Source organism: Lepisosteus platostomus, chromosome 7 (assembly GCF_059453375.1).
Source record: "Lepisosteus platostomus isolate fLepPlt1 chromosome 7, fLepPlt1.hap1, whole genome shotgun sequence".
Classification (NCBI taxonomy): Eukaryota; Metazoa; Chordata; class Actinopteri; order Semionotiformes; family Lepisosteidae; genus Lepisosteus; species Lepisosteus platostomus.
The window spans coordinates 5,978,977-6,005,027 of NC_142617.1; the positions used below are offsets into that span (position 1 = coordinate 5,978,977).

At 48.9% G+C, this 26,051-nt stretch overlaps 2 protein-coding genes across 4 annotated transcripts; both read right to left on the reverse strand.

The window, feature by feature from the left end:
• Positions 1-217: 217 nt before the first annotated feature.
• Positions 218-6,754, reverse strand: btg3 (BTG anti-proliferation factor 3). 2 transcript variants are annotated; one of them, XM_088638865.1, is made up of 6 exons: positions 6,649-6,737; positions 4,818-5,733; positions 3,899-4,108; positions 2,987-3,121; positions 1,765-1,972; positions 218-845 (listed from the first exon to the last, which is right to left on the reverse strand). In XM_088638865.1, the coding sequence occupies exons 3-6, from the start codon at positions 4,069-4,071 to the stop codon at positions 645-647; spliced, it is 717 nt and encodes a 238-aa protein (XP_088494991.1). In that variant the 5' UTR covers positions 4,072-4,108; positions 4,818-5,733; positions 6,649-6,737; the 3' UTR covers positions 218-644. The 2 variants fall into 2 exon arrangements, with proteins under 2 accessions (XP_088494991.1, XP_088494989.1); XM_088638863.1 differs by lacking the exon at positions 4,818-5,733 and having other exon boundaries at positions 6,649-6,754.
• A 2,049-nt stretch (positions 6,755-8,803) lies between these two features.
• On the reverse strand, positions 8,804-25,360 carry c7h21orf91 (chromosome 7 C21orf91 homolog). 2 transcript variants are annotated; one of them, XM_088638821.1, is made up of 5 exons: positions 25,026-25,357; positions 21,431-21,564; positions 15,186-15,695; positions 13,567-13,629; positions 8,804-12,473 (listed from the first exon to the last, which is right to left on the reverse strand). In XM_088638821.1, exons 2-5 carry the CDS (start codon positions 21,555-21,557, stop codon positions 12,307-12,309), a joined length of 867 nt encoding a protein of 288 aa, XP_088494947.1. In that variant the 5' UTR covers positions 21,558-21,564; positions 25,026-25,357; the 3' UTR covers positions 8,804-12,306. The 2 variants fall into 2 exon arrangements, with proteins under 2 accessions (XP_088494947.1, XP_088494949.1); XM_088638823.1 differs by lacking the exon at positions 8,804-12,473 and adding an exon at positions 12,481-12,642 and having other exon boundaries at positions 25,026-25,360.
• Positions 25,361-26,051: the final 691 nt, after the last annotated feature.

Genomic DNA, 26,051 nt, shown 5'->3' on the forward strand with positions numbered 1-26,051 from the left:
CTATGGTCTTGAAAATGTGAACGAGTTATTGCTCGCTCAGGGCCCAGACAATCCTGACCCTGCCCTGGAAGCCGAGAGCACAGAGCAGGACCCCAGTCTTGCTTCAACTGCTGCCACAGAACAAGAAAGCAGCCTCCCCTCTCTTCCGAAATCACTGCCCTGTTTCTCCCATGCGATTTCCCCAACCCCCTGAAAATCCACAGCAAGCAGAAACGGGTTTTGTGTCTGGTACGTTTATTTAAGCTTACTGTAAAAATTCAAGTTCCCTTAATTTAACCTGTCTGTACAAGACAAAATCTATCAGATCATAGTGTGAATAAATACAAACATTTGATCATGTAAACAAACTGCTGAACAACAGATCAAACAATCTGTGAACAACACTGATTCTATTAATAATATATACTGATCCCTATTAATATATAAATACAGTACATCTCTCTCCAGTATTTAAAACAATATCCAGGCATTTTCAACCTAAACAAAGTGTTTTTCCCTGTGTGTATATATAAATACACTGACACACGCATGCACTTATATTCTTAATGACAATTACATATCTAAAGTGCAAAGAGCTTAAATACTTAAAATAAAAAAACGTCCTAAAAAAGATACTCTCCGAGGAGGCTGGTCCAGGGCGGCGGTCAGCGGGCGTGGCCCCAGCAGGCCTGTCCCCCTCGAGGCCCGGCCAGGGCCCGGCGCCCCCCGTGAGACGGCCAGGCCCCCCTGCCCGGGGTTGGGCAGCCGGACCGCGGCCGAGGGAAGCTCTGGCCTTCGAACGGGCTGCCCCCCCTCCTGGGCAGGGGGCGCCAGGCCGGCGCCGGCTGGCACAGGAAGTTGGGCACCTGCAAAACAGGCAAGGCGTCGTTCAGCGGGTGGGCAGGAGGGGCACGCCAACTAGCCTGCGGGGTGGGTCCCCAACTCCTCCACCCCTTAAATCATCGCACCCGCGACAGAGCAAAACTAAGGGCTCAATTCAAACTCCTTCTAGGCTCCTACACACGTTTCCAGAGCAACCTCCAACCTCCAGCCTCTGCACACAGGCTGGGACCCGCAAAGCCTCCAGCCCAGCAGCCTGTCGGCTCAGTGGCAGGGAAACAGCGCTGCAGCTCCCTTATTCTGGGGTGAGAAAGAGTCAGCGTCGATGAGTGCGTTTCAGACCCCAGGGACAGCGAAATGGACACAGTAACTCGTAAAACCCCCCCCATTTACATCACGAAATAGAAGAGCTGTCCAGGTGTGCGCAGTGCCGTGTTCTGCGATTTACATCGAGGCAACAAAACTTGCGCTGCGGCATGATGACTCTATAAGCGAGCAGGCCTGTGAATACATCTCTTTTAATCCAACAGACATATTGCTCTCGATTTCGAGAGGGTTTTGCTGACAAATACTACTTGTTAACTCTGCGTGCAGATCACGCTGGAACATTTCTGCGGTGAAATGCCTGCAGCTCGACCTGTATTTTGTGTACATCGCATTACTTTAGTCATTACAGTGACTAGAGGTGGACCTGCCTGGACTGGCACAGCCCGTCTCCAACGTGTTCAAGATGGACCTTAAAAGTTACTGGGGACGAATGACTTTGTTTCCCAGGTTAAAAAGTACTCAGTGACAGTGTTGACAAAGGACTGGGGTCCTGTCCGGTGTGTACCCTGCCCTGTCCCACTGCCTGCTGGCAGACCCTGGGTCTAGAAAGCTAAAAAAGGGACGGGCGAGTGGACAAGTGGACAGGAGGGTGGACACACAAGCTGGACCCAGCGGTACCTGGTAGACTGGGCGGAGGAGGGGGAAGGGGGGCGCCGGCGGGGCGTCTCTGCTGCTGCTGTCTTCGTCCGAGGAAGAGCCCGAGTGGTAGTCGGACGTCACCCTCTCCACCGCGCTCGCCACCGTCCGGGCCACGTCCTTCCTCGCGTCCTCCTCGCCGGCGCCGGAGAAGGTCGCCACGGTGAAGGCGTGGCTCTTCTCCCCGAACCTGCGGAGCAGGAAGGTGTCGTCACACATCGGCGCCAAGAGAAACAGCTGCAGACACAACGGGCAGGAGAGGGGAGAGGAGAGCAGGGGGGAGAGTGAGAGGAGGTGGAGAGTGAGGAGAGGGGAGGTGAGGTGTAGGGAGGAGAGAGAGGGAAGAGAGGAGAGGTGAGGTGAAGGGAGTAGAGGGGAGGGGAGAGAGGTGAGGTGAGGTGAAGGGAGGGGAGGTGAAGGGAGGAGAGAGAGGGGAGAGGGGAGGGGAGGTGAAGGGAGGAGAGAGAGAGAGGGGAGGGAGGAGAGAGAGAGAGGGGAGGGAGGAGGGAGAGAGAGGGGAGGGAGGAGAGGTAAGGTGAAGGGAGGAGAGAGAGAGAGAGAGGGGAGGGGAGGTGAAGGGAGGAGAGAGAGAGAGAGGGGAGGGGAGGTGAAGGGAGGAGAGAGAGAGAGAGGGGAGGGGAGGTGAAGGGAGGAGAGAGAGAGAGAGGGGAGGTGAGGTGAAGGGAGGAGAGAGAGAGAGGGGAGGGGAGGTGAAGGGAGGAGAGAGAGAGAGAGAGAGGGGAGGGGAGGTGAAGGGAGGAGAGAGAGAGAGAGGGGAGGTGAGGTGAAGGGAGGAGAGAGAGAGAGGGGAGGGGAGGTGAAGGGAGGAGAGAGAGGAGAGGGGAGGGGAGGTGAAGGGAGGAGAGAGAGAGAGGAGGGGAGGTGAAGGGAGGAGAGAGAGAGAGGAGGGGAGGTGAAGGGAGGAGAGAGAGGAGGGGAGGTGAAGGGAGGAGAGAGAGAGAGAGGAAGGGAGGTGAAGGGAGGAGAGAGAGAGAGAGAAGGGAGGGGAGGTGAAGGGAGGAGAGAGAGAGAGAGAGGGGAGGGGAGGTGAAGGGAGGAGAGAGAGAGAGAGAGGAGGGGAGGTGAAGAGGGGAGAAGTGAGGTGAAGGGAGGGGAGAGAGGGGAGGTGTGAAGGGAGGAGAGAGAGAGAGAGGGGAGGGAGGGGAGGTGAAGGGAGGAGAGGGGAGGGCGCGTGCCAGCTCACCTGCAGCAGACCTCCCCAGGGTCCACCCACAGGGTGAGCTCCCTCGGCAGCCCCAGGTCCCTGTAGTGCACCCCAGTCTCCCAGCAGGCTCGCTGCAGCTCGGGCTCCGGCTGACACCTGCTCACCCGCAGACACCTGCCGGGGCAAGAGCACAGGACCCGTGACTCCTCCCACCGGACAAGACCGGGAACACAGCTGGCGGAGCAGGGGGCACGATCCCTCCTGTTTCCAACACGCACAAGGACGGGATCAGAAGCCCCCCTCTTGTCAGGAAGCGGCACCTTTCCTGTTCCGTGTCAATTCCTTGTGATTAACCTGGCGCCGCTCCTCCATACCAGACCACTGTTGTCCTTCGGTGTTTTTTTTCCCCCCTTCTTCGAGGTTTGAGGAAAACCTCCGGACCGGCTACAAACAAACACCCACCGAATAAAAAACAAATTCAACAGCTCTGGAGCTCCGGTCTCTCACGGCGGCGGGGAGAACGTCATGGTCTTGAAGAGAGAAAGTTGATCACGTCTTAATTATTCTGAACCCGCCTCCGATCTCTTTATCCGCGAGATCTTTTCAAAGCACGTGGAACACAGACTCCAGAGGGTTCAGCTGAGCTCGGATGAGGTGCCAATGGACAACAACCCAATAAACAGCTTCCGGTGGTCCATGAAACTGAGCCAATGGGCACACAGTCGTGGGTTGTTATTCGCGACTTAAAGCCCAGCAACAAAAGCAAGTTACAAAGATTTCTACGACATTCTTACCGACTTCATACACGTACAGATATCTCACATTCAATTTGCATGTTTGTGGATCAAAATCCTGTGTGATCTGGGTGTATAAGTGTTGTCAGAGATTCTGTCCTGCAGCCCTCCGCCCTCGGCCCGCGCGATCTGCCAGAGCCCCGCCCGCCTGCCACACCTGTAGGCCTGGCCCCTGCTGGGATTATCGGGGTACCAGTGGCCTCGGTACTTCTCCTGCAGGGCCTCGGTCAGGCGCCCCGCCAGCTCCTCCACCTTCTCCTTCTCCAGCTTCTCCGCCTTCCGGATCAGCCGGGTCAGGAACAAGACGGCCGCCGCGACCTCTCTCTTCATCGTCGTCGTCCGCTGCTCTGGAGCCGAGACCCGCCTCCTGCAGGGGGGGGGGGGAGGGCAAAGATCAGCGGGCATCCCACCACCGGCAGCAGTGAACCCCTCCTGCCAACACACAGCCCGAGGGGCAGACGGGGCGCCCCTCGCAGATCCATGCTGGAAGACCCCAAGCGGTGACTGCTGCCACTCTGGACAGCGGTCAGGACTGGACAGCACTGGCCCCCGAGAACTCCAGGGATTTTCTGGGCATCCTCCTGCTGTCCGCAGACCAGCTGGGAGGTCGACTGGCCCTGGTGGGAGTGTGTGCGTGTCTTTGCCTGTGTGCCTGCCCCGCGCTGGACTGGCGTCCTACCCAGGGCGTACCCTGCCTCGCGCCCGCTGCTTGCTGGGATAGGCCCCAGCCCCTGGACGGGACAAAGCGGTTAGGAAATCGACGAAGAGTCTCTAAGAGACCAGAGCTCACAGAGCACCTGCGGAGATCCTCGATGCACAGCTGTTCCCGAGCGATCAGGAAGTGGCGGTTAAGGGGAGACTCGCGCCCACCCTGCTGGACTGGGGTAAGGAAAGACAAGACAGCAGCGCCAACCCAAGCACCCCCAAAGCTGCGTGAGGTGTGGCACATCCACAGCAGTGGGTCTCGAGCGGTGTGCGGTGGTACAGTGCCTCTCAGGGGTCAGCCAGGAAATTCTGGCTCCCAGAAGTCAGTCCTGTGGTCAGCCCAGGATGCTGCCTTCATTCCCAGAACGCACCTGTTCGCTCTGGTCCGGACTGACGCCAGAGCAGCAGGATCTGTCCCAGACACACGTCCTGCTCGATCATTATGGTCCAGCCCCGCTTCTGCAGGACAGGTGTGGCCGCAGGAGAAAATGGTAAAAGTGTCCCAATCAAGCCAATAACAAGCGGATTTAGGTTATTATGAGCCGGGCTAGGCAGAGAAGCTGCAGACACTCCAGCGTTCGAGTTCTCTGGACGAGTCCCGTCTGCACCTTGGGTTACAGAAACCAGAATCCTTCTGGAAACCCCATGATCTTATAGACCCTGTGTTTCCTTCCATGACCTGCCACACACAAGCTCGTGCAGCACTCAAAAGCACGGCGCAAGACGTCAAAGCTGTGCTGATGACAGTTTCGTTTCTTTCAGAAACTTCTTGTGTACATTCAAAAGTTACCAAGCAGCCAACTGTTGATGAAAGTTAGGCTTACCATCACCAAACGGCACTTTTCCTTTAACTTCTCAAGTCAATAAAAATAACAAAAATCTCTGGGCGATTTGAGCGTAACTACATACAAGTCAAACTCTAACAGAAGCTTCTGCATTGAAGCTCGTTCAAATGACCAGCGTTCTCCTCTCACAGGCAAAGGACTTGACTTATCGGCCAGTTCTTTCTCGATTGTTACACCCAGCCCTGCGCCTACTCCTCTCATGAGCTTAAACGCAGAAAGGTTGCTCATTTCTTGATGTATGTGGCCAGCGGCGCCCGTTCCTCGTTTTTCTTCCCCCTTCTTCGCTCGCACACACGAGGAGTTGCACACACGTGTCCCCCATGTGCTCTGGACCTCGTAAATACTCCACACTGCCCGGCAGTACTGACCGGAAGCGAACGGGCTGCTTGGAAGTGACTCACGAGAATTCCCCTGCGCTGCAAACGCTGTCAAGAGTTTCTCCCTACAAGGAAGGAAAGCAGCCAAGATGAACTTCCTGCCTGCAAACTGACCGCTGTCCCACCTGGCTCAGCACGACGCGAATTCCACGCAGCGATCCGGGGGACACCATCTCGTTTTCCTGCTCAGTAGCGTTCAGCGGGAAAGTAGTGGGATTTGTTTTGTTTTTGTTTTTTACTCCGTGATCTCTAATTTGGGAAAATGCGAATATTTCAGCACGAATATGAAATCCCCCGTTGCACGCCGCACGGAGGAGGAGGGAGACGTGTTCTCTGGTAACTCGGTGCCGAGTCCGAGTCCGAGTCCAGGCGGGCAGCCGGAGAGACCAAGACTTGCAGGAAAAAGCAAACAATAGAGGAAAAACACTCCTCCGCTCAAAGGAAGGCGTGCTAACGAGATGTAGCGCTGCCCCCGGCACTGACAGGTGGTCCCCTCCCGCCCGGCGGGATAATCCCCGGGATCCCGGCCCGTCCTCTCCCGGCGCCCCGGTTTCACGGGGTGAGGAAACACCAACCGGCAATGCCCCACGTTTGCTGTGTTTTTATATTCGACCGCCACAAGCGGGTTTAAATTACTCCCGGCTGGAGGAGTCCAAGAGAGCGGCGGGGTTTTTTCTTAACCGTTCACTAAGAAAAGTCTCTTTTAAAAAAAAATAAAATGGCATTGCAATTAAAAAACAAACAAACCGTTGACCGCTTTTAATTGTAAAATGACAAACCTCCCCCATCGTTATTAACGAAAGGCAGCAGAACAGGAAACACGTTTTTTTTCCATCCCCTTTGCTCAAAAACTAAAGATGCGCCCTCTGATCGTGCCTTCTTTTCTTTTTCTAAAAAAAAAAACACCCCTTCTACACCTCACTCTTTTTCCGGAGGCTTATGACGGCCCGGATGCCGATTAATTCGTGTTTTGTACTTACTGTGCCCAGCACAAGAACTCCGGCCGCTTCCAGCCGCGCGGGACCCTGTTTGTGTTCACAATGCCCGCGTGCACAGGGCTTTCCCGGCCGGGCTTCGGGGCCGTGACGTCACCCGGCGGGGGCTGGGTCTCAGGCGAAGAGGTTGCCTCGGCAACGCGTCACCGCAATCCCAACACCCCGTCTCAGTTTAATTTTTTATTGTTGTTGTTGTTGTTGTTTTTGAAGTTGATTTTATTCTGTTTATGTGTATTACATCTTCCCTGTGGGGCTACCAGCCGTTTGCCATTAAAAAAACCCAACTAATACGTATTTTTAATCACCAGACAAAGTAGAAATGACTTGAGACGTGCGCACATTATGATCACCTGTTGATACTCGTCTCTCTGTACTTTAGACATTAAACGCATCGTGAATGCGTAATTTATCGATTTTACGTGTCTAAAGATAATCCCGTGAGTCTAAAGTATTCTGTTTATACTTTCATGCATTTTGATAAGTTAACGAGCGTGAGATATATTCAAAGTCGTTTCCCCTACGTCGTTAAATTAATATAACCAGTAGGCCAGGGTCAGTGGCCTGCCTTCCCCAATTTTGAGATAGGAATTTCGTTCGTTAACTTTATTTTTACTCTGTCTTGCAGTATTAGCCTTAACGCTTCTTACTGGAAAGAAGAGCAATATTTTTCTTGGTTGAAGGCTGCAAACTAACTCCTCGTTAATTCCTGGAACTGTTCATATCTAAGCCCGCCTGTATGGCACTTGTTATTACTAAAAAGGGATCTAATTAAATAAGCGACAAGATATTTGAAGATAGAGATGGATTACTAAAACTTTGTTTTAAATAAGACGCGCTGCTCCTCGCCTCTAAAGAAGGGTATCCAGTACACCACATCTGTACCGTGATAACCAGAATAAAGATCATTAAAACTAGCCGTTAACATTATCTATATGTACGATTTGTCAAGGAAGCGGTGAGCAAAAATTACAACTGTGTCAGGAATACTCACGGTTTCCTGACACTTTTATCCAAAAGTACCGTAACTGTACTTTTATACTGAGGAATATTGTGTTACAGCGGCCGGCCAGGATGTTGAATACGAAGACAATACACGCTTCGTCTCGGGTTTCTATATAGCAAGGGGAGGAGGTACAACATGTTCATGATTTGCGTAACAATCTCTAACCAAATTGTACCACAAAGGCTGTCTGATTTCCGGAAAAAGTGCCCATACCAACATTCCCACTGGAGCCATCAATGGGCATAAACGGAGCGTGGAAGGACTCGAAGGAACAAGTCTGGAATTAAGGGCTACATAATTATTCCCATTACACTTTATTACGAGCAAACACCAGTATACGACTAAGTGAAATAATGACACGCCTGCTTAATTACACTGAATTGTGAACAAATGACAATGAAGTGTGAAATGGGCCGTGATGCATAGGACCTGAGGGACATATTTTCAGCAATCCATTTTGACAGGAAATCGGGATTAGATAAGCAACTGCATTTTGCACACCCGCTCTCTTAAAAGGGCAGATAATCGGATCTATATCAGAAAATATAGCCAGCAGCCATATCACCCTGCAACTCACTGGAGCTCAGCAGATGTGATCCTTGTCAGTACCTGGGTGGATGGGGCATCAGTTAGGCCAGTAGGGGGCGCTCACCCTGTGGTCTGGGTCTGTGTGGGTCCTAATGCTCCGGTGACACTATTTTAAAAAGGACCGTAAAACCGACGTCCTGACTCTCTGTGGTCATTAAAAATCCCAGGGCTTTTCTCGAACACAGCGAAATACCGGGGTCCTGGCCAAATTCCCCCCTGCCCTTAACAGTCATGGTCTCCTAATAATCCCCATCTATGAACTGGCTTCATCACTGGCTCTCCTCCCCACTGGGAGCTGGTGTGTGGGGAGTGTACTGGTGGATCATCCAGGTGGGGCTGCACACTGGTGCAGGTGGAGGGCAGTCCCCATTACCTGTAAAGCGCTTTGAGTGGAGTGTCCACAAAAGCGCTCATTAGAATGGGTATTTATTATTATAAAATACGAGGAAACGAATAGTGGAAGGTTGAACGGATGGTAGCGTAACTATTTCACCACTAGAGGGCTCAACTCACCTTTCCCATAAATAAATACAACGCACGACGACAAAATTGTAGGAAAATACTTTATTTTATTTTTTTGGTAAAAATACAAAACATCACCGCAGCACAATAATTCAACACAGGCAGTAAATTCAATAGACAATTATTGCAAATTTAACTTCATGGTTGCAAGGCAAAGTGTAACCCGACAGGCTACAGAAATAACGTGGAGTGTAAAGAAAATGAAAACGCCGCTTCTGTGAAGCTGGAGAGCTGACGGACTGAACAGGGGTCTCGTTTAAGGCAGCTCACTAGTGCATTGAAAAGGTTTCCTAAACGCCAAGTGGGAGTTCCACTTTTTATCCGACACCTTAGGATCTGGGCCTCGTATCTAAAATGGGTTGAAAGATATCTGGGATACCGCGCCCTGGTTTTTAGGAAATCTAGAAACCAAGCCTGGATGAGGGTTCAAAAATCATCACAGATTCGCATTCGTATCGTATCTGCGCGACAAATGATCACGCATCCCACAGCTCCGGGGAAATCGCTCTGCTGAGACGCATCGCACCTCACAACGACTTGGGTTTAAAAACAAAAATAACATGCCAAGAGATCGTTTAGTGTGCCACGTTTTGACCGGACAGAAGAAAGGCAGTGAGAAAATCCCAAGAACCAAAAACTCAATTTCCTACGAGAAGTGTTCAGCAGCAGAAGGCGGACAAACACAAAGCACACAAAGTCACACACTAGTCATTAAACTGGAATCGGTTTTTTTCCCCATATCCACACCCCAGCAGGGTCAAACAAACGTGCCGAATTCTCTTATAAAGAGAGAAGCGAACCTCCAGCAATACACGGATAATTTTTACTTCGTTCCTGCTCATTCACGTCCCAAGTTAAAAGGCATGCGATTTCATTTCGTTACGATGTCTGAATGCAGGTTTAAAAATAGTCAACATCTTTTCTTCCCCCTTCTGGATAAATTAATGGGGATTTGCCCAAGTGGGACGTCTGTGTTTATTCTCAGTGACTTTGAAGATCTCGACTGTACCGAAAAGGCAACCAGCTCTTAATGAACAGTTCCTCCGGCCGGAACATGAGCCTACGCAGCGGACTGAACATCTGCGCCGGGGACAGTTTCTGTCCAGACGCACGTCTCACACACAGAAAAAACAAAAGCCTAAACTGTAGAAACGAACCACAAGAAGAAAAAATTCACAAACACAAACAAAAAAAAAACAGTCATCTAAACACACTAAACAAATGCCGTAATAAAAAAAACCCATAAATAAACAAAAGGAAGCAGTCACAAAGTCCTCACTTCCACTAGCCATGTGGAGTGACACAAGAAAATCTTATACAGCAACATACAAGTCAGTAACGACTACAGCGAGAACATATTTAACCCTTAACTGTACAAAAAATTACATTGGTAAAAAAAGTCACTCTTCAATAATACTTGTATTAACATTTTACATTCTGGTGGTTGTGCATTGTTTGGTTGGTTTGCTATATTTACCCTTTATGCAAAGAGCAGAAATGGATGAAGACCTTAGCTGCCCCTCATAATTGCAGGCTACTACTACTGAACGTAAAATGCAAATTCAGCTCTGGTACAAAGGCTTTGGTCTGTTTGTGGATAATTAAGAGTAACTGCAATCCAGATCTCTTTCTCATGAGACTTGAGGCCAGAGCGAAGAGCATCCCCTGTAAACATTTAACAACGACTCTCTGAAAGCACCGGTTTCGTCAATGTTCACTTTCTGTCCCGACTGAGCTCATATCTGAAACCTGCACATGTTGAAGTTGTACGCTAAGCCGTAATTGTTTTTACTCTGTGCGGGTGCGGCGTACACCTGCTCCGTTTCTAGCAGAAATTTTATGTCATTGCTGGCTACAGCTGCTGCCATCTTCAAAAAAAAAGAAAACTCATATCTGAAATGTGCCTTCGCTGCCTCCCTGCCTGAAAACTACTTTTTTTGTTTTTCGTTTTCAGATGCAGCAGACTGTTCATGTGGCCCAGTGCATGAACGAGTCCCCCCCCCAGCCCACACATGTTTTTATTACCACTGCCAGTGACAATAGAAAAGGGGCTCTGTAGATAAAATTGCTCAATTGTGCAATGCAGCGGATAGCCTGGTGGTATCCATGACATATTAACTGTTATTGACGCGTTCTGCACACAGTAACTTGTCGGAGACATAAGAATTTGAGCTTTTGAAGCAGGTTGTATAGGACCTGAACATTTATGATGTCTTAATGATGTCTTTATTCTGTGCTACTGCCGTTCATAGCTCTACTAAAATGTTCTTAATGCTAGGTAGCTTGAAATAACCAGTAAAATAACTTGGTAGCTCCACTCACCACCCCATGCGCAACAGATCGCCGTGACAGAAAATCCCACCTATCTCGCTTTCAGGTGAAAAAGTGCATCACCTGGAATTCCACAGGACCAAATGTGCGTATTTATCTTGGAAAACAGCTGTGGATCTGTCCTGCACTGGACAAATCAATCCAGCCCTGAAATCCTTAAGCAAACAAGGTACTTTAACACTATGAAACACACTTTAGATAAGATTCTCAGAACTAAAAGGCTCAAATAAAAAATTTTAAAACGTCAATCATCTGAAAAGGGGGCAGGCTGAAGACATTTCGATTAGCTGTTTGCTTTTAAATTATTAAAGTCATGTTCTGCAGTGCGATGTCAACTTGGACCACACTGGAAGTTAAAAAAAGGAGGATGTATGGACTGTTATAGGTCATTCATGTCACACGGTTGAAGAAACAATTTGCACAAAATTTCTGCTTTTTAAAACACACTGGAAAAATTAAAGATTTGGGGCAGGCCCTCTCCATTATTAACAGACATGATTTAAATAAATAACCAAAAGTCATACACTCAAGTCATTTTTTTCAAAAACACTGCTTATAGTTTTTATAAGATTCTTAAAAATCCCGTCTTACGTTTATTTGATTGTTTTTTTTTACAAACCCTGAACCATTCCCGGTTCTGCATAGATCATGGGAGACCATCCGGCTCGCGGCTTCGCAGAACGGCGCGAGGGGTCGGACCCGCTGGGCTACCGGCCAGCTCGGTCCGCGTCCGTCCCGCTGCCGCCTTCGGGTGCCGTGACGCCTGTCCAGCAGTGCATCACTATCCCAGAGCCCCAAGGCCACCGCAGCACAGCAGAGCGAAACACACACCCAACACCTGGGGGAGCTCGAGTCGATCCGCTTGTCGAAAAACACCTGTTCCATCTCAGACTCTTAAGCCCCCTTTTTCGTAAAAAAAAAAAAAAAAAGTCTCATGCTTCATTCAGGAGAGAGTGCCCCAGGCAGCCCCAGCGCTTCGTCCTGAGTTTTGGCAGTGTTACTTAGGAGGCCACCTGAAAAACCCCTCCGAGTTGCAATTGGGGTCCTCCAATGGGGTGAAGCCCATTTCCAAAGCCCCCCAGTCTGTTCAGGTCGCGATTTTTAAACATCGTCACGGGGCAGCAGGTGGGAGGGGCTGGAGGAGACGGGCGTTCTCCGCACGGCTCCGCCCCCTCCTCGGGAAACGCGGGTCCGGGCGCTCACTCCACGGGCGCGCTGCTGGGCTTCGCCCCCGCTCTCCCGATCTGGAGCCAGGGCAGCTTGGCGCAGTTCTTGAAGAGCTGCTCGATGGCGATGTGTCTGACGTGCAGCTCCGAGGCCAGCGAGTCCTTCTCCTGGACCGCCACCGTCAGCTCCTCGAACACGGCTGTAGAACGAAGACACACAGCACAGCAGCCCCATGAGTCACGCCATCCCAGACTCGGCAGGCCACACACCAGCCCTGGGCCACGTGCCCAAGACCGCACAGCCGTTTGTCGGTCGACTCGTCCTGTCTGAAATCCTCTCCATTCAATGACAGAATTCTCTAATGTGCTCTGCATGGGAAGGCGATATACAAGAATAACGACTGAATGAATGGCTTAGTGATACAGATCAGAGCTTTACACACCTTTCCTCCCAATTTGCCTTTTGTTTGCCTACTCTTTCTCACCAGTGTGCCAGTTCTCTCCTATTCTGTGCTTTTTACCCTGCTAACCTTCCTCTCTCCCTCACATCTCACAGCTGCTCTATACCCGAAACATTACATTTCTTTCCAACGTATATTTAACCCATTCTAGTTTCCTTGCAGCCCTCATACACTGACACAGCTCCCCACTCAATCCTCTCCGTCTTTTTAGTGCATGTTTGACCAAGATGAAATTAAAAGGATGCGTGTTAACAGTCAAACAGTTAACAGAAGAGCTCCTGTGTCTTTATTAGGCTGTGTGACCTGATGAACATTTGGTCTCCGAGGAGAAAAATGCGATAGTGACTGATCAGAATGCGCATAAATCTCCCCAAATACGTACGTTACTTCAAAAAAGGAGGAATTCAAATGAAGTTCTTCAAAATACGATGTGCAAGTGTATAATTTACATATCTATTGTTGTCACCATGTAGATTAATGCATTTGTGCATGTGCAATTTAAAACAACCTTACTTTGTTTTAGAAGCAATATAGGGCAAATTTAACTTGGTGGTAAATTCTGTCTAGAAAAAAAAAACTAACGCCTTTTAGAAAAAATAGAATTACCAATTTTCATTTATATCGTTAACCCCATGACGGCACACTGGGTAGAATGAGGAAGTGGAGCAGCCTCCTCCAATCTACCTGCCTTCCAGCCAATCACATCATAACACGTCACAGACGGCAACGCCCCAAGACAGGAGGATCAGTGCCGATTGGAGGAGAGGTGGCGGCAACCCCCCTTTAAAGGTTAAACTCTATAAAAAAATCACAGGAAAAGTTCATTTCTTACCTCGAACCCGCACAAGGAACTTCTCTTTCAACTCTCTCAGCTCTTCAACGGTCATTCTGGACACTGCAAAAGAATGAGGAAAGTTACAGCTGCAAAAAGAACTACAACAGTGTATTTATATTGCTTTAACTTCTGGTTGATATTGCCCCAATAATTAGGAAAGTCACAGCACGAGAACAAATATGCAAGTTTACACAGAGGTTCTCTTATAGTGGACCACTGACTGTCCCAAAGTTGATTTTTTTACCATAAAAAAACTGCTTAAGTGGTAAATTAACCCAGTGGACTGTCAAGTAAATAAGTTGTTGATTGCTACGAAATACAGTGGTGAAGCTTGTTCCAAGGACAGGGGGTGATGTAGTGATACCCAGCGTGTTGAAAGCAGAACATCAAGATTCTTTCCATGTTGAATGACATGTAATTTGGTACCTGACCCTCGTACTTTACTTGGAGCTACTTTTTTTAATGAGATAAAATATTAATTTGAAAAGAATAACCCCCTTTCATTCCTGTGCATTTGCATAGAAACGCTCAGTATGAAACCTGGCAACTTGAAGGCCATTTGCAAGTAAAATTGCCTTCATCATAACTGGAAAAATACTTCAAACGGTTAAAAGGGCTATTTTAAGCCACAAAATACAGCCCTGACGACAGAAGTTTAGTCCAAGGACACCTCCTGCGTCAGCGGAGGCATGAGCCTTTTCTCTGCAGGGGAACGGTGTCGCAGGGACAAGAGAGGAGACGCGGAGACAGCAGGGCAGCTGCGTCACAGCTGTCTGCCACAAAGATCTGGCTTCGTCCAGGCTGGGAGGTGGAAGAGAAAAGCCTCGGGAAAACAAAACCCTCCCCGCAGCAGAGGAATCTGAGAGCAGAATCAAGCCCCTTCCCTCCCTGTAATAACACGCTGTTTGAGATCGGACGGGGTGGGAAGCTGTCCGATCTCAAACACACCCCTCCATCTTCTGCTCCCTTTTCAGAGAGAGAGCCAGGGGCACAGTACAATGACACGAATCTGGGCAGACACGTGGCTTTTCATCCCCATCCCTCCTTGTAAGGGGTGCCTGGAGTGATGGAGTGCTGATGGACCAGTAGGGGGCCCTCACCCTTCAGTCTGTTACTATAGTACCCCATTACTATAGTCTAATGCCCCAGTATAGTAATGGGGACACTATTATAATACAGTAAAAAAAAAAAAAAAAAGCTCTGTCCTTCGGGTGAGACGTACAGCCTCCCAAAACGAGTACCTCGGTGTCCTGGCCAAGTTTCCCCCTGCCCTTTACCAATCATGGCCTCCTAATAATCCCCATCTCTGAAATGGCTTAATCACTCTGTTCTCCTCCCCACTGGTAGCTGGTGTGTGGTGAGTGTACTAGTGCACTTTGGAGGTCCTCACACCAAGTGGGGCTACACATTGGTGGTGGTAGAGGGGAGTCCCTATTAGCTAGATACGGCTTTAAGTGGAGTATCCAGAAAAGTGCTATATACGTGTAAGGAATTATTAATGATTAATCACACCTATACAGCCTCAGCAGAAACTCTACTGGCCCTACTCAGTTCCCTGTTCTTGCCCTTCCTTGCATGAATTAAGGTGATAAGTAGATCAGAAAGAGCCCACTCACACTCCTCCCGGCTGTGGAACTCGTGCCTGCACTGCGCGGTGTCCTGGCTCTCTCCGGACGCCTGCTCCGCCCACAGCAGGCTCTCAGAACAGAACGAGCTGTCGCCGCCGTGTCCCAGCATGCTCAGCCCCAGCTCCCCCGCGGAGGGGCACGCCAGCATGCCCTTGGCGCAGGCCGGCAGCGCCGCGCCCGTGCCCTCGGCCCAGCGCGGCGCGTAGCGGGGGACCTGGGAGTCCGCCTGGGGCACCAGCTTGTGGTCCCCTTGCGGGTTGTAGCACAGCAACTCGTGCTGGGACCCCTGCAGCCCGGAGTCCGACACCGCCTCCTTGTTCTGAGCGTACTGCACAATGCGGCTGAATTTTTGGCTCAAGGCGTTCTTCACCCCCTCGTAGGTGCTGCGGGACGCTTTGGTTCGGTTCAGTTTCTGGTTGGCTATGCGGTGGTACTTCTCGAAGCAGTCCCTGTGGCCCCGCAGGGACTTCGAGTGCAGAAGACTGGAACTGGGGACACCTGAAATCGAGAGAGACACGTCGCGTCACCGACAAAAGAGGCGCTGCCTTCTCGATGAGCAAAGAGTGCAGCTGTACACGCCGAACAACCCCAGCTTCCCCCATTTCTTGATATGGCATTTATTAAAACCGAATCGACTCCAACTGCGAAAGCCAACACAGGAGTTAAAGTTTATAATCGTGTTTGGGATAAAAATATCGAAGCAGATATAATGCTAAAAGGAAGTCCGGCTTATAAGACACGCACTGCCGTGGTTAAATCAGCCTGGCGCGAGACAGATCAGCATTCAAAGAGGGAGGAAGACAAAGACGATACCTAGTGCAGGATTCAGGTACAGACAGCACACCTGCCCTTGGGCTCTGGGAGTGACTGACAAGTTCTCGTTTGCTTTGTCTTAAATGAGACATTTTTGAAAACCCAAGAGCTTGACTGGGGCCGTGACTGGTGTATGAAATGCCCTTACAAGTGTCTGTTTCAGGACAGAGCCCACTTTTCTCTCCAGATGGCCGTCCATTAAAAAACCTACCACACTGGGAGTTCCTGCATCCCTACACTACCATCTCAAAAGACTTACTGCACAGAAAAGCATCAAAAGCTGTGCAGAAAAACACCAATACCTGCTCAGAAAAACCACCCCCTTGCACACTTGGCCCCATCTCGACAGCCAGTGCCAGCTACATTCTCACACTTTATTCTATTTTTCCTCAACGGTGCAAGTAATATTTCAAGACACAGAAGAAAACAGCATGCAAACACAAATCACCCTGCCCTGAACACAGTACTTGATTATTTAGCTTTTGGGATTTTTGACCGAGAAATGTCAAATGACCAAGTGCAGTGAGTCCTGCCAGTGGAACAGGATTATATTGACATCTGGTGTCTTCAGGAAGCGACACCTGGTTTATAATTGAGGGCCACCGCTGCTCTCTTTGGCATTTTTATGGTTTCTGTTCTGCGCCTATAGAGACAACGACTGAGCGCTTGCTATGCAAAGTTATTCAAATGAATCCAACGGAAACTCTTGAGCGGCACCACAATATTATTGACTACATTAAAATAACAACAAGCACAAAAGCAGCATAAAAAATGTGCATAGCTAGGATAAAACAAATTTAAAAATGCACACGAAGGAGAACTTTCAGTCCACCTAATTGGAATGTCTATTTTCATCATGGATTACCCACCTAAGACTGAATAGCTTTGTTTTCACAGTCATCGCCTAGCTCAGTAAGCTGATCGCTGCTAAGGCTAAAGAAATGGACTTAATTTTTGTGCAAAACACCTGGCACTTTGAAAACAGGACCTTTGCGCTGTTACATAAAGGAAAGGCTAGGAATGTCTTTTGTTCTTCTCAGAAACCATTGTTACCACCCCCTTCATCAACGTCTTTGCCTAAAAATAAGGGAAACAGGAAAATCCCCTATGCTGTGCCAGTAAATATGTCTGAGCATGTGATCTACTGAGCCTGCCTAAACGCTTTGCATTTCCTCACCTGCACTCCAGTGCTTTCAGGTAACTGCGATTAAACAACCCCTTGCATCTACAAAAAACCCTCCGGTAACTGCTGTAAAAAAAAAAAAAAAAAAAACACTTCATCTGCCCTTCCTGGTTCAAGTAAGTACCCATGATGTAAACGAGTTAAAAGTGGAGAAAAACTTTCCAGAGTCGATGAAGACAAGCAGGGCCTTGACACTTGAGCAGCAGCACAGAATCGTCACATTACATGAAGCCGTGCACTTCTGGAGTTTGAGGCAGCACTCATCTCATGCCTGAGTTTAAAGGCATAGCACAAACAGAACAGAAGATACCCAATGCCATTAATCAGGTTACTTCTAAAGGAATGACTACTGTTGGGTGGGGGGACCATCGCAAAGTGCTCAAAATACTGAAACCACACCCGTCGTGCATGGACTTCCTTCCTCGACTTCGCCTGCTTCAACAACAGGAACACGCACATTCACAGCGAGCGCCACAACAAAGAGAACAAGCACGATGCACGACTGCTACAGGCAGCCAATGAATCCCCCAGAGGTAAGGCACAACTAATCCCCTGAAACCTGCAGTGGCTTTCACAGCTGGAACATCTTGGTATTAACAGGCAGTCAGCAGCGACATGGCCAACTGTGTGACCTCGGCGTCATGCAGAAATTAGTGCCATGTGCTACAGCCAGGTCCTGAGCAGGTCAGTTCTTCGCCTTGACTAGTTTAGAGCTTGTGAATTGAAGATCACGACCAGGTGTATCCAGTTTCCACTCTACCACGACCCGACAGCAAGAGAGACATGGAAACTGGCGCTTCAGAAGGCCTGTTGGTAGAGACTTTGAATGCATCAAGTAGCTTCCTCCGTTACAAGAATGCTAAACCACTAACCCTGTTACAGAGAACTGATGACATAAGAGGTGAGACACCTGGTTTGTACTGTGGTTCAGCCCCATGTCTCCTCTCTGGGTGAAGCGAGGCCATGACCCACAGAGCCACATGGCACTGATGCAGCTCATTCACTGGCGTCCTTTAAAATCAAAGCCGACCTGCTTAAGGACTGCCGGGAATCAATTTTACAGCGTGTAAGCAGCTTTGTGCTTCACACACAAGGGTCTGAACGCTTCTAAAATGGTCAAAAATGCAACCAAGTTATATGCCCCACAATCCTCCTGGAGTCCGGAACGTCAACCTTTTCAAAAAAATAAGTACTTTAGTTGTAGTACTTGATTATTGTAAGTGGGCTTTCCGTTCAGAGCAAGGTTTTCCGGACTCTCACTGGAGTTATTAAAGAGATCACTGTGCAAAAAACTTTTCAGGTTGTGTACTCTTGTTAAGGCATTATTTTCAGCGCGGAGAACTGTTTGTCCATTTTTGAGGCACTATCTTAAAGGCACACCCCTGTGCCTCTGACCACACTAGACCTTGGCTTTGGTCCTAAAACAAACTGCAACACCAACACCCGTCTGTCCTGAAGACAAAACGCAGCCCAGCCCAGTCTTGTCACAAGAATCACTAGCTCTGAAACGGCTTAGGCCCACAGCAAAGCATCAAGTCACCCTGTGTGCCGCTGTTGGTGGCAGCTGATGAGCTTGTCACCACGGGCAGCAGTATAAACGAAGCCACTTCTGTCCAAAAAAAAAAAAATAAAAAAAAAGCTTTCATGCCAGGATGCACAAAAAGTACTTTGCTGCCCACCCCTTCCAATCCAGGACCTCTTTGTGCAGCTCGTCGATGAGAAGTAAACAACGTCTCGACACTGAACAACATGATCCTCCTCCTCTTTTCACAGCCAACAAGGCTGATCATTGGGATTATTCAGATCCAGCTGCGAAGCTGCCGATTAATCTGGTAGGTCCCACGTGCAAATACACAGATATATGCCGATCTTCCAGGGTTAATTCCAGACAATGCAATGAAAAACTGTGCATCTGCTAAACCTCTTCTCCTCCTCCAGCTGCACTGGGGTCTTATCGTCAAAAACCGAAGACAGCTGCGATAGCTCTGGAAACGGCCTTCTTTCTGTTGATCGTCGGACGCTATCGCGATGCAACCTGCAGCCGTCGGGCTCAAAAAGCCTTGTGGTTTGTAAAACCCTGACAAGCAGGTCTGCAGAGCTGCTGCTGGGTACTTCAGAGGCTCCAGCCAAATGCCACAGTGAAAGCTGCACAAAGTTCGTGCTAGCAAGAAATGCATGAAGTCCTAGAAAAAGATTTAAAAAAAAAAAGAAGACAGAAGCTGACACATGCTGCCATTGCATTGTTTTGTATTGGTGTGGCAATACACTTAATAGGCATTGTGATAAGCACCACTGACACACTATTCAACAGCCTATAAAATGCCTTCCATCATCAAGCAGTTGTGATTTGCTACTGGGGTTAACCTACCGGATAGCTACCTTGGGGGTTAAAGCCTAGTGCCTCTGTTAAATGCTGCACAAAGATCATGACAGCAAGAGCAAACAAAGGATCTGTCTGTGCTATCACATGATGAAAAAATGCATCCCCCAAGCATCTTTCTCTACTTGGTGTTTTTTTCTGCTGTTACAGAGCATGGTGTTGTAATGACATGAACTCTACTACTCCCCAAGGAGAAAAAAAGTTATTATTTTTTTTAGTCATGAACCATATTACAAAAAGTGACATTTGAGACACCAAGTATCGAAGCGAGACACTAAGTATTCCACTTTAAACTAAGCAGTTTTCAGAACAAGATCCTTCATGGGACGACAGTCAAACCAATGTCGCTGATAAAGAAGCACAGGGCCCTGTGTAAGCACTCAGGTCAGACAGGATAATCCTCAAGCACAGATAACAGGCCAGGGGAAAACAGAGCGCTGATATCCCGGAGCCCAGCGGCCAGCTGCCAGAGCGTTTACCACAGCACCCCAAAGCCTTCACTGACTCATCAGTGAAGAAGCTGCAGATCACCCAGGTCCCATTCAAGCTTCCGAAGAGATTTCAGTTTTCTCTTTCCCCACAGCTCTCCTTGGGCACAGGGGAAAACCTGAGCAGACCTGCCAGGACAGCAGTTTCCGAGACCTCCTTTGCAAGACGGCCTCAGCACTTTTAATTTTAAACCTCGGTAACCGAGGAGGCAGGGTAGCTGGCCTACAGGGGGTTCACAGGATCATGTGGCTCCACATCCACCTTCCAGGCTTGCAGTTCAAGCAGATGCCTCTTTCCTAGAGGTATGTGGGTTAACCAACTCTGCGTGTCTGTCATGCAGTGCAGATGATACAGCAACATCTGCTTCCATTACGTAAAACCGCAGAACCAACAGACTTCCTGAACTTGCTTCACAGTGTTCAGAATTCTGCCCAGGCGTGTTTTTTTACCACTCAACACCCTCTCGGGTGAGAGGTTACATTACTGGGAAGAACTAAAACTTATAAGAGAAGCCGCAAATAAACATGACTGTCAATCACGATATCTGGCACAGGCTGTATTTATTTTCAACAAAAGGTATTAAAAAGACACAAAAACCTTTTGCTCCAATAGAAAAGGGGGGCAGTAAATAGAAGCACCTGGGTTTCCTCAAGCCCAGAAAACCAATTGTGAGGACAGGTGTCAGAGCAATTGAGCATCACACCATAAAGAATCCCTTTGAGTGCAAGTGTTTAATGATTGTAGGCAGGTTCTTAATTATAACGAATTAGCTGTCACAGACCCACATCACAATGCAAAACACCAGCATTAATGGGAAAGAGAACTGGGAGGAAAAGATTCCTGAATATGCCGACAGCACTTCCTTGATGCGTTTGAAGGCTGGAATTAAAGAGCTTCTAAGAAACACATCTGAGCACTGCAATTTCTAACAGACAGGCGATTCTCATTTTGAGTGGCTGTAGAGTCCAGTGGTGAGGTTCTTCAGACCTGTGATCCATGTGCAAGATCACACTCACCTCATAGTAAAACACAGGAGAACAGAAAACAGATTATCAATAATGATCAAAGAAGCTGTAACCCAAAATGCAGAGGATTATTTTCCTGAAAGAAAAGTTCAGGCCCTTTTTAAGGGTCTCCTCAAAAGCGGAGGGGGCGCACATTTACCATTTCCCCTACAAAAGTGAGTTCTCACAATCTGCAGTTTCGGACACTTGGTGTCTGAGCTCAGCTAAGGAGGCAACGGAGTCAATCGGCCATCGGCGGGATCAACGTCTCCCCTAGAAGTCGCAAAGCAGATCCAGGCCGAGCCAGGAGCCACGGTCTTCCCTTCAGGCTGGGCCCGGGGGGGACGGCCCTCCTGGGTCTTACCCTCGATGCTCAGCTCGAAGCACACGTGACAGAAGGACAGCGTCCCCGAGTCCGTCTCCAGTTTGCACACGCTGCAGAAGTCGTCATCGTTCAGGTCGATGTTGACGAACTGCTCCTCCTCGTTCATGTTGCCCCTGGAAAGCAAACACCGGGGGGGGGGGGGGAAATGGAAAGAAAGGACTGAATGGCGGGGTTTACAATCAGGGCAGCACCCGGCTCTTCCGGTCAGCTTGTCCCGAACAAAGGGTTTTCAGAACGGCGGCATTGTGCGCTTGAAAAAGGGCAACAACACGTGCAGCACTGAACATGTTCAATCACGCTAAACGCTGAAAAGCTGCCACATACAGTACAGAGGTCTGGACTTCTTTCAGGGTACTGGGTGAGATTCTGGGATCACTGAGCAACTAACCACAGAGCAAACTAGAAGGAACGCACGGCCTCCTCTCTTTCCTAATCTCCGTTGCTCGTATCCGCTCGCTCCAAAGAGGGAGCCAGTCGTTCCGGAAGCAAGCCAGGCCTCTGGGCTTTGCTGTGGTAAAAGGATTTAGACCGTACTATTTAAGTCCACTATTTAAATCAGTGACAGCAGCACCCTGTAGTACTGTAGTAGTCTGCTTTCCAGGACAGACATGGGTAATCTCATTCAAGGGGGTTTAGCGCCGACATCAAACTGGAGGTGGGAACTTGCATTTTTAAAACAGAGTATGCAAGTTACGCATGTTTATTTTAATCCATCTACTCAGAAAGAGTTAAGTATTAAAAACACCTGACACACCGTTAATAAGGCTCTATCCGTAAACGTGTTTTAGAGAAATAAAACCCGCACTTCCAGCATCATGGTGTCCCTAACAAAAAAAAATCTTAACACACACTCGGCGTGGAGCTCCAAGAGTTAGAAATTCCACTGCAAGTCTGAACAAAGACTGTCTCTCTAAAAGACACCAGCTTCAAAGGAACACTCTGCATTTCAACCTTCTGAGAAGCTTGTTCAGGGGAAGAAACAGGCTGCTGTGCTATTGTTCACATGCATTTTAAGCAATTTGACTCAGTAATCCAACCCTACATGGTATGTACCAATCAAGTAAATCGGAGCTTTTGAGAAATAATAACACAGAAATCAATCACCACCTATCCATGGTTTATTAGCATATATTCAGTTTTATGATTCTATGACAAGTTCATTGTGGCTACAATCCTTACCAGGAATAAAGGATTTTCTGATGAGGAGTTATTTCTCTTCAGCAAATACAGAACACGGAAAGAATTCAGCATAGAAAGAACCAGCATATGAACCCAGCAGTTGCTTAGCAAAGGATGAACCGTGGCAAGGATGCCACAGATCAAAATGGAGAGGCAGATAATGCGATGGCACGGGACAAAATTAAAATCTACAAACAGGGCTGGCACTTCTGGGGGTGTTTTCCTACAGAATATACCTGAACACAGACAAACAATACTGGAAAACCTTCTTATTCATTTCACAGTGACATGAAGAAATCTCAAATTCATTCCGCCTGGCAAAAAAAAAAAAGGTTTTATCCAGCGGGTAGGGAAGTTTCATTCTCGGAATAAAGAACGAAAGAAAAAAAAATGCAAAAGGGGAAAAAAGTGTCTTTGTTTTGCACACCATCACCTTGAGGCTTCTCCGTTTCCTTATTCTTATTGCACGCTGTCAGGCTTTCCCTGCATCAGGCAGCTCGTTCATTTTACCGGCTGGTCTGCGGAGGGGACTTTCGGTCTGTTATTGAGCTCCGCAGGCCAACACAGCTGGCGGGAGGGCCCAGACAAGGTAAGGCATGGCTCCAGGTTTCTTCACGGCTGTCCTCTCTTCTCATTTCTTCTTATTTTCTCTTGCACCGAGCACGAGGCTTGCGAAAGAACACACCTCCGAGGCATCACTGATGCACAAAGCAGAAGTGATCCAGCGCAGGCAGGAAGGACTTATCGAGTGTTGTCTGGAAGAGGCCTGCATGAGCTCTCACTGGGGGGGGTGGGTACAGCCTGGACACTCCACTGGTGCCCGTTCATGTGACAGAGGGCTGCAGGCTGCACAGCTCTCGTCAGACTAGTTGAACTTCAGCCGGTGAAGGCAGCTCGCCCTCCACATGAGAAAAAAGTGAGCAGGACGTCCAGCGTCTTCTCTTCGGGTTGCCTGGCGTCTCCAGTTTCACGCTACGTTACACACGGCTCTGTAAACACCATGCAGCGCACTGTGTGTAAATGTCATGCTGGCGCTGCACAGCTTTAAAGCAGCACAGCGGGCTGTGCGACTAATGTGCTTCAGAGGGGACTACGCAACGCATATCTCGACAGGCAAATGTAGCATTTGGAATATTCAGCTGCTGGATAAAGCTTTAAATAGTTGTTTTTTTTTTTGTCGTGCAATACCCAAAGAAAAGAGGTATTTTATTTTTCTATCGAAGACATGCAGTCTTCGTGATTTACAACAACCTACATAACCTCTGCTTTTGTGGTCGTGTGACAAGTCACAGTACCAACGCCTGAGACAGAAGTATAAAGCTTCTTTATACCTCTTCTAAAGCTTACCGCAATTCAACCATTTCTACATTTACAGGAAACTTAAGACTAGTGACTTATAATCACTCTCCAACTAAAGATTTGCGATACACGCCACACGAAAGCAGCCTCGCAGAAGGAAAAAAAAAGTTTTTGGAATAAGTGGTTCGAAAGGTCTGAAACAGCCTCTATCCTGCTGGTTGGTTCTCTCCTGTTGTGTTGGGGAAAGTGCGACCCACGGAGCTCGTAAAATACGACTTTTAAAAGAAGAAGTTGAGACCCTTCGACAATTTGCCGCTTTCATGCCGTTTCAGGGTCACTCCACGTGGGCAAATGTCTACGACTGTTTACTTTCCGGGCTCTAACAGCCGAGTCGGATTACGCTTTGCTTAATTGATTAATTGACTAAATGACCCGCGTCATTATTTACCCAGTGGCACAACACAACGGGCGTCGTCTCCTTTTTTTTTAATTTCGGTAAGCGGGTTACACTTTCCGAGCAGGTGAGCGAGGACGGTGTGCCCAGTCTTTGACACAAGATGTCGACGGGTTATTTCGGTAGAAAGTTCTCAACGGGGGAAAACAACCGCGCTTCTCGACGGAAGGGGTTTCAAACTCGGCCACGGAGCCCTCGACCCGCACAAGAGAAACCCAGCTACGGCGGACCGCATCCGACAACGGCACCCTCGATGGACTTGTCGTTAGAAAGAAAACAAAGGTGTCGACGAGGTACCAGAACTTGTGGAGAGACCCCCTGACGTCGCTCGCTTCAAACCCAGTTTAAAGACCACACACACACACACGAGCGATATTCAAACCACCGAGCCGGAGCAGGCGACATATCCCCCGCCTTTAATACACCTGACCGACGAGGTAATCCTGTTTTTTTTTTATCTCTCCTATCTGTGGTCCACAACACAGCAGCCCTGATCTCAACAAGCAACTTCAGTTCCTTCTCCTCCCCCAACCCCCCCCCGAAACCGCTGGGCAAACGCGTTAAACTGTCTCCCCAGTGACGTAGCAAGAAACCTAACGGACAGAGAAGGGTGCACCCCCTCCTCACACACAGGTATCTTACCTGACGTGCCCTGTTCAGTTGTTTTTCTTCAGGCTGTGTGGGTAAGGGGAAAGCTAGCCCCCAGTCCCCGCAGGCTCACGGCTCGGTCTGAACTATTGTTGTGAAGCGCACTGCTCCCTGTAACTCCGCGTGGAAAAACCCCCCACCGCGGGGCAAACCAACGACGCGGGACGCAGGGAAGGCCGACCTCCGCCTGGACAATAAAGCCGACGGGATAACTTCCTCGCAGGAAGGCGCCAGCCTTTCAACGGATTTCTTTTTTTTTTTTAATGTGCCCATATGGTGTCCCGCTGTGTGAAGTAGTCCACTCACAACAACCCGACCCGGGCCAAGGTGAATGGATTTTGACACCGCCTCCCCCGTTTCTGTTTCGAGCGATGGTGCGAACCCCCCCGAGCAAAGAGGGGGAGATGGAGCTGTGCAAAGGAGGAGACATTATATTTTAGGTATCGCGGAGTGGCTTGTCGGCTCACAACTCAGCGAGGCTATGAGGCCTTATCTGACATTTACGATACTTAATTAAAAAAAATAAACATACACTGTTGGTGTTTAACCGCCAGGGTGCTGAATGTTTCGTGAGCAGGGGTGGCCCTCCACCCCTGTGAAGTCATGGATGGTACGGTCCGCTTTGCGCCTCGGTCCGGCTGTTTCCATTGCGTGTGCACCGTGCAGACCTGGCGCAGAGTATACAAGCGCTGTGCACTGGAGATACACTCTCAGGGAAGGAGAATTTAGCATGTGGAGAATTTGTCCCAACAGTCGTAACGTCCAAGACTACCTATTTATTTCCAATAGCACCGACTGTCATGCCACCCCCCCTCCCAGGTTGTTATGACTATCAAAAACCCGAGCCGATGACGGCGGGGTTTTCCACAGGTCTAAAAACTAGTGAGAAAGACACTCGTGGGAATTTCCTTCTGTTTCCGTGGTGGATAAAAATCACACGGCTTTCGTTTCACTGGAATAGGTTCCAGAAAATGTGTGCGGATACGTTAATGGGTTTTTTTTTCTCGGTAGTTACAACAA

Bases quoted from the DNA above. Each gene is read 5' to 3' on its own strand.
- c7h21orf91 (XM_088638821.1), bottom strand. From the start codon at position 21,557: ATGAACGAGGAGGAGCAGTTCGTCAACATCGACCTGAACGATGACGAC. The intron at 15,696-21,430 runs GTAAGACCCAGG...TCTCGATTTCAG, and splicing joins CTTCGAGCTGAGCATCGAGG to GTGTCCCCAGTTCCAGTCTT. The intron at 13,630-15,185 runs GTGAGTGGGCTC...ATTCTTTTGCAG, and splicing joins GTTCCACAGCCGGGAGGAGT to TGTCCAGAATGACCGTTGAA.
- btg3 (XM_088638863.1), bottom strand. From the start codon at position 4,071: ATGAAGAGAGAGGTCGCGGCGGCCGTCTTGTTCCTGACCCGGCTGATC. The intron at 3,122-3,898 runs GTGTGGCAGGCG...TTGCCCCGGCAG, and splicing joins AGCAGGGGCCAGGCCTACAG to GTGTCTGCGGGTGAGCAGGT. The intron at 1,973-2,986 runs GTGAGCTGGCAC...CCTGCTCCGCAG, and splicing joins CCTGGGGAGGTCTGCTGCAG to GTTCGGGGAGAAGAGCCACG.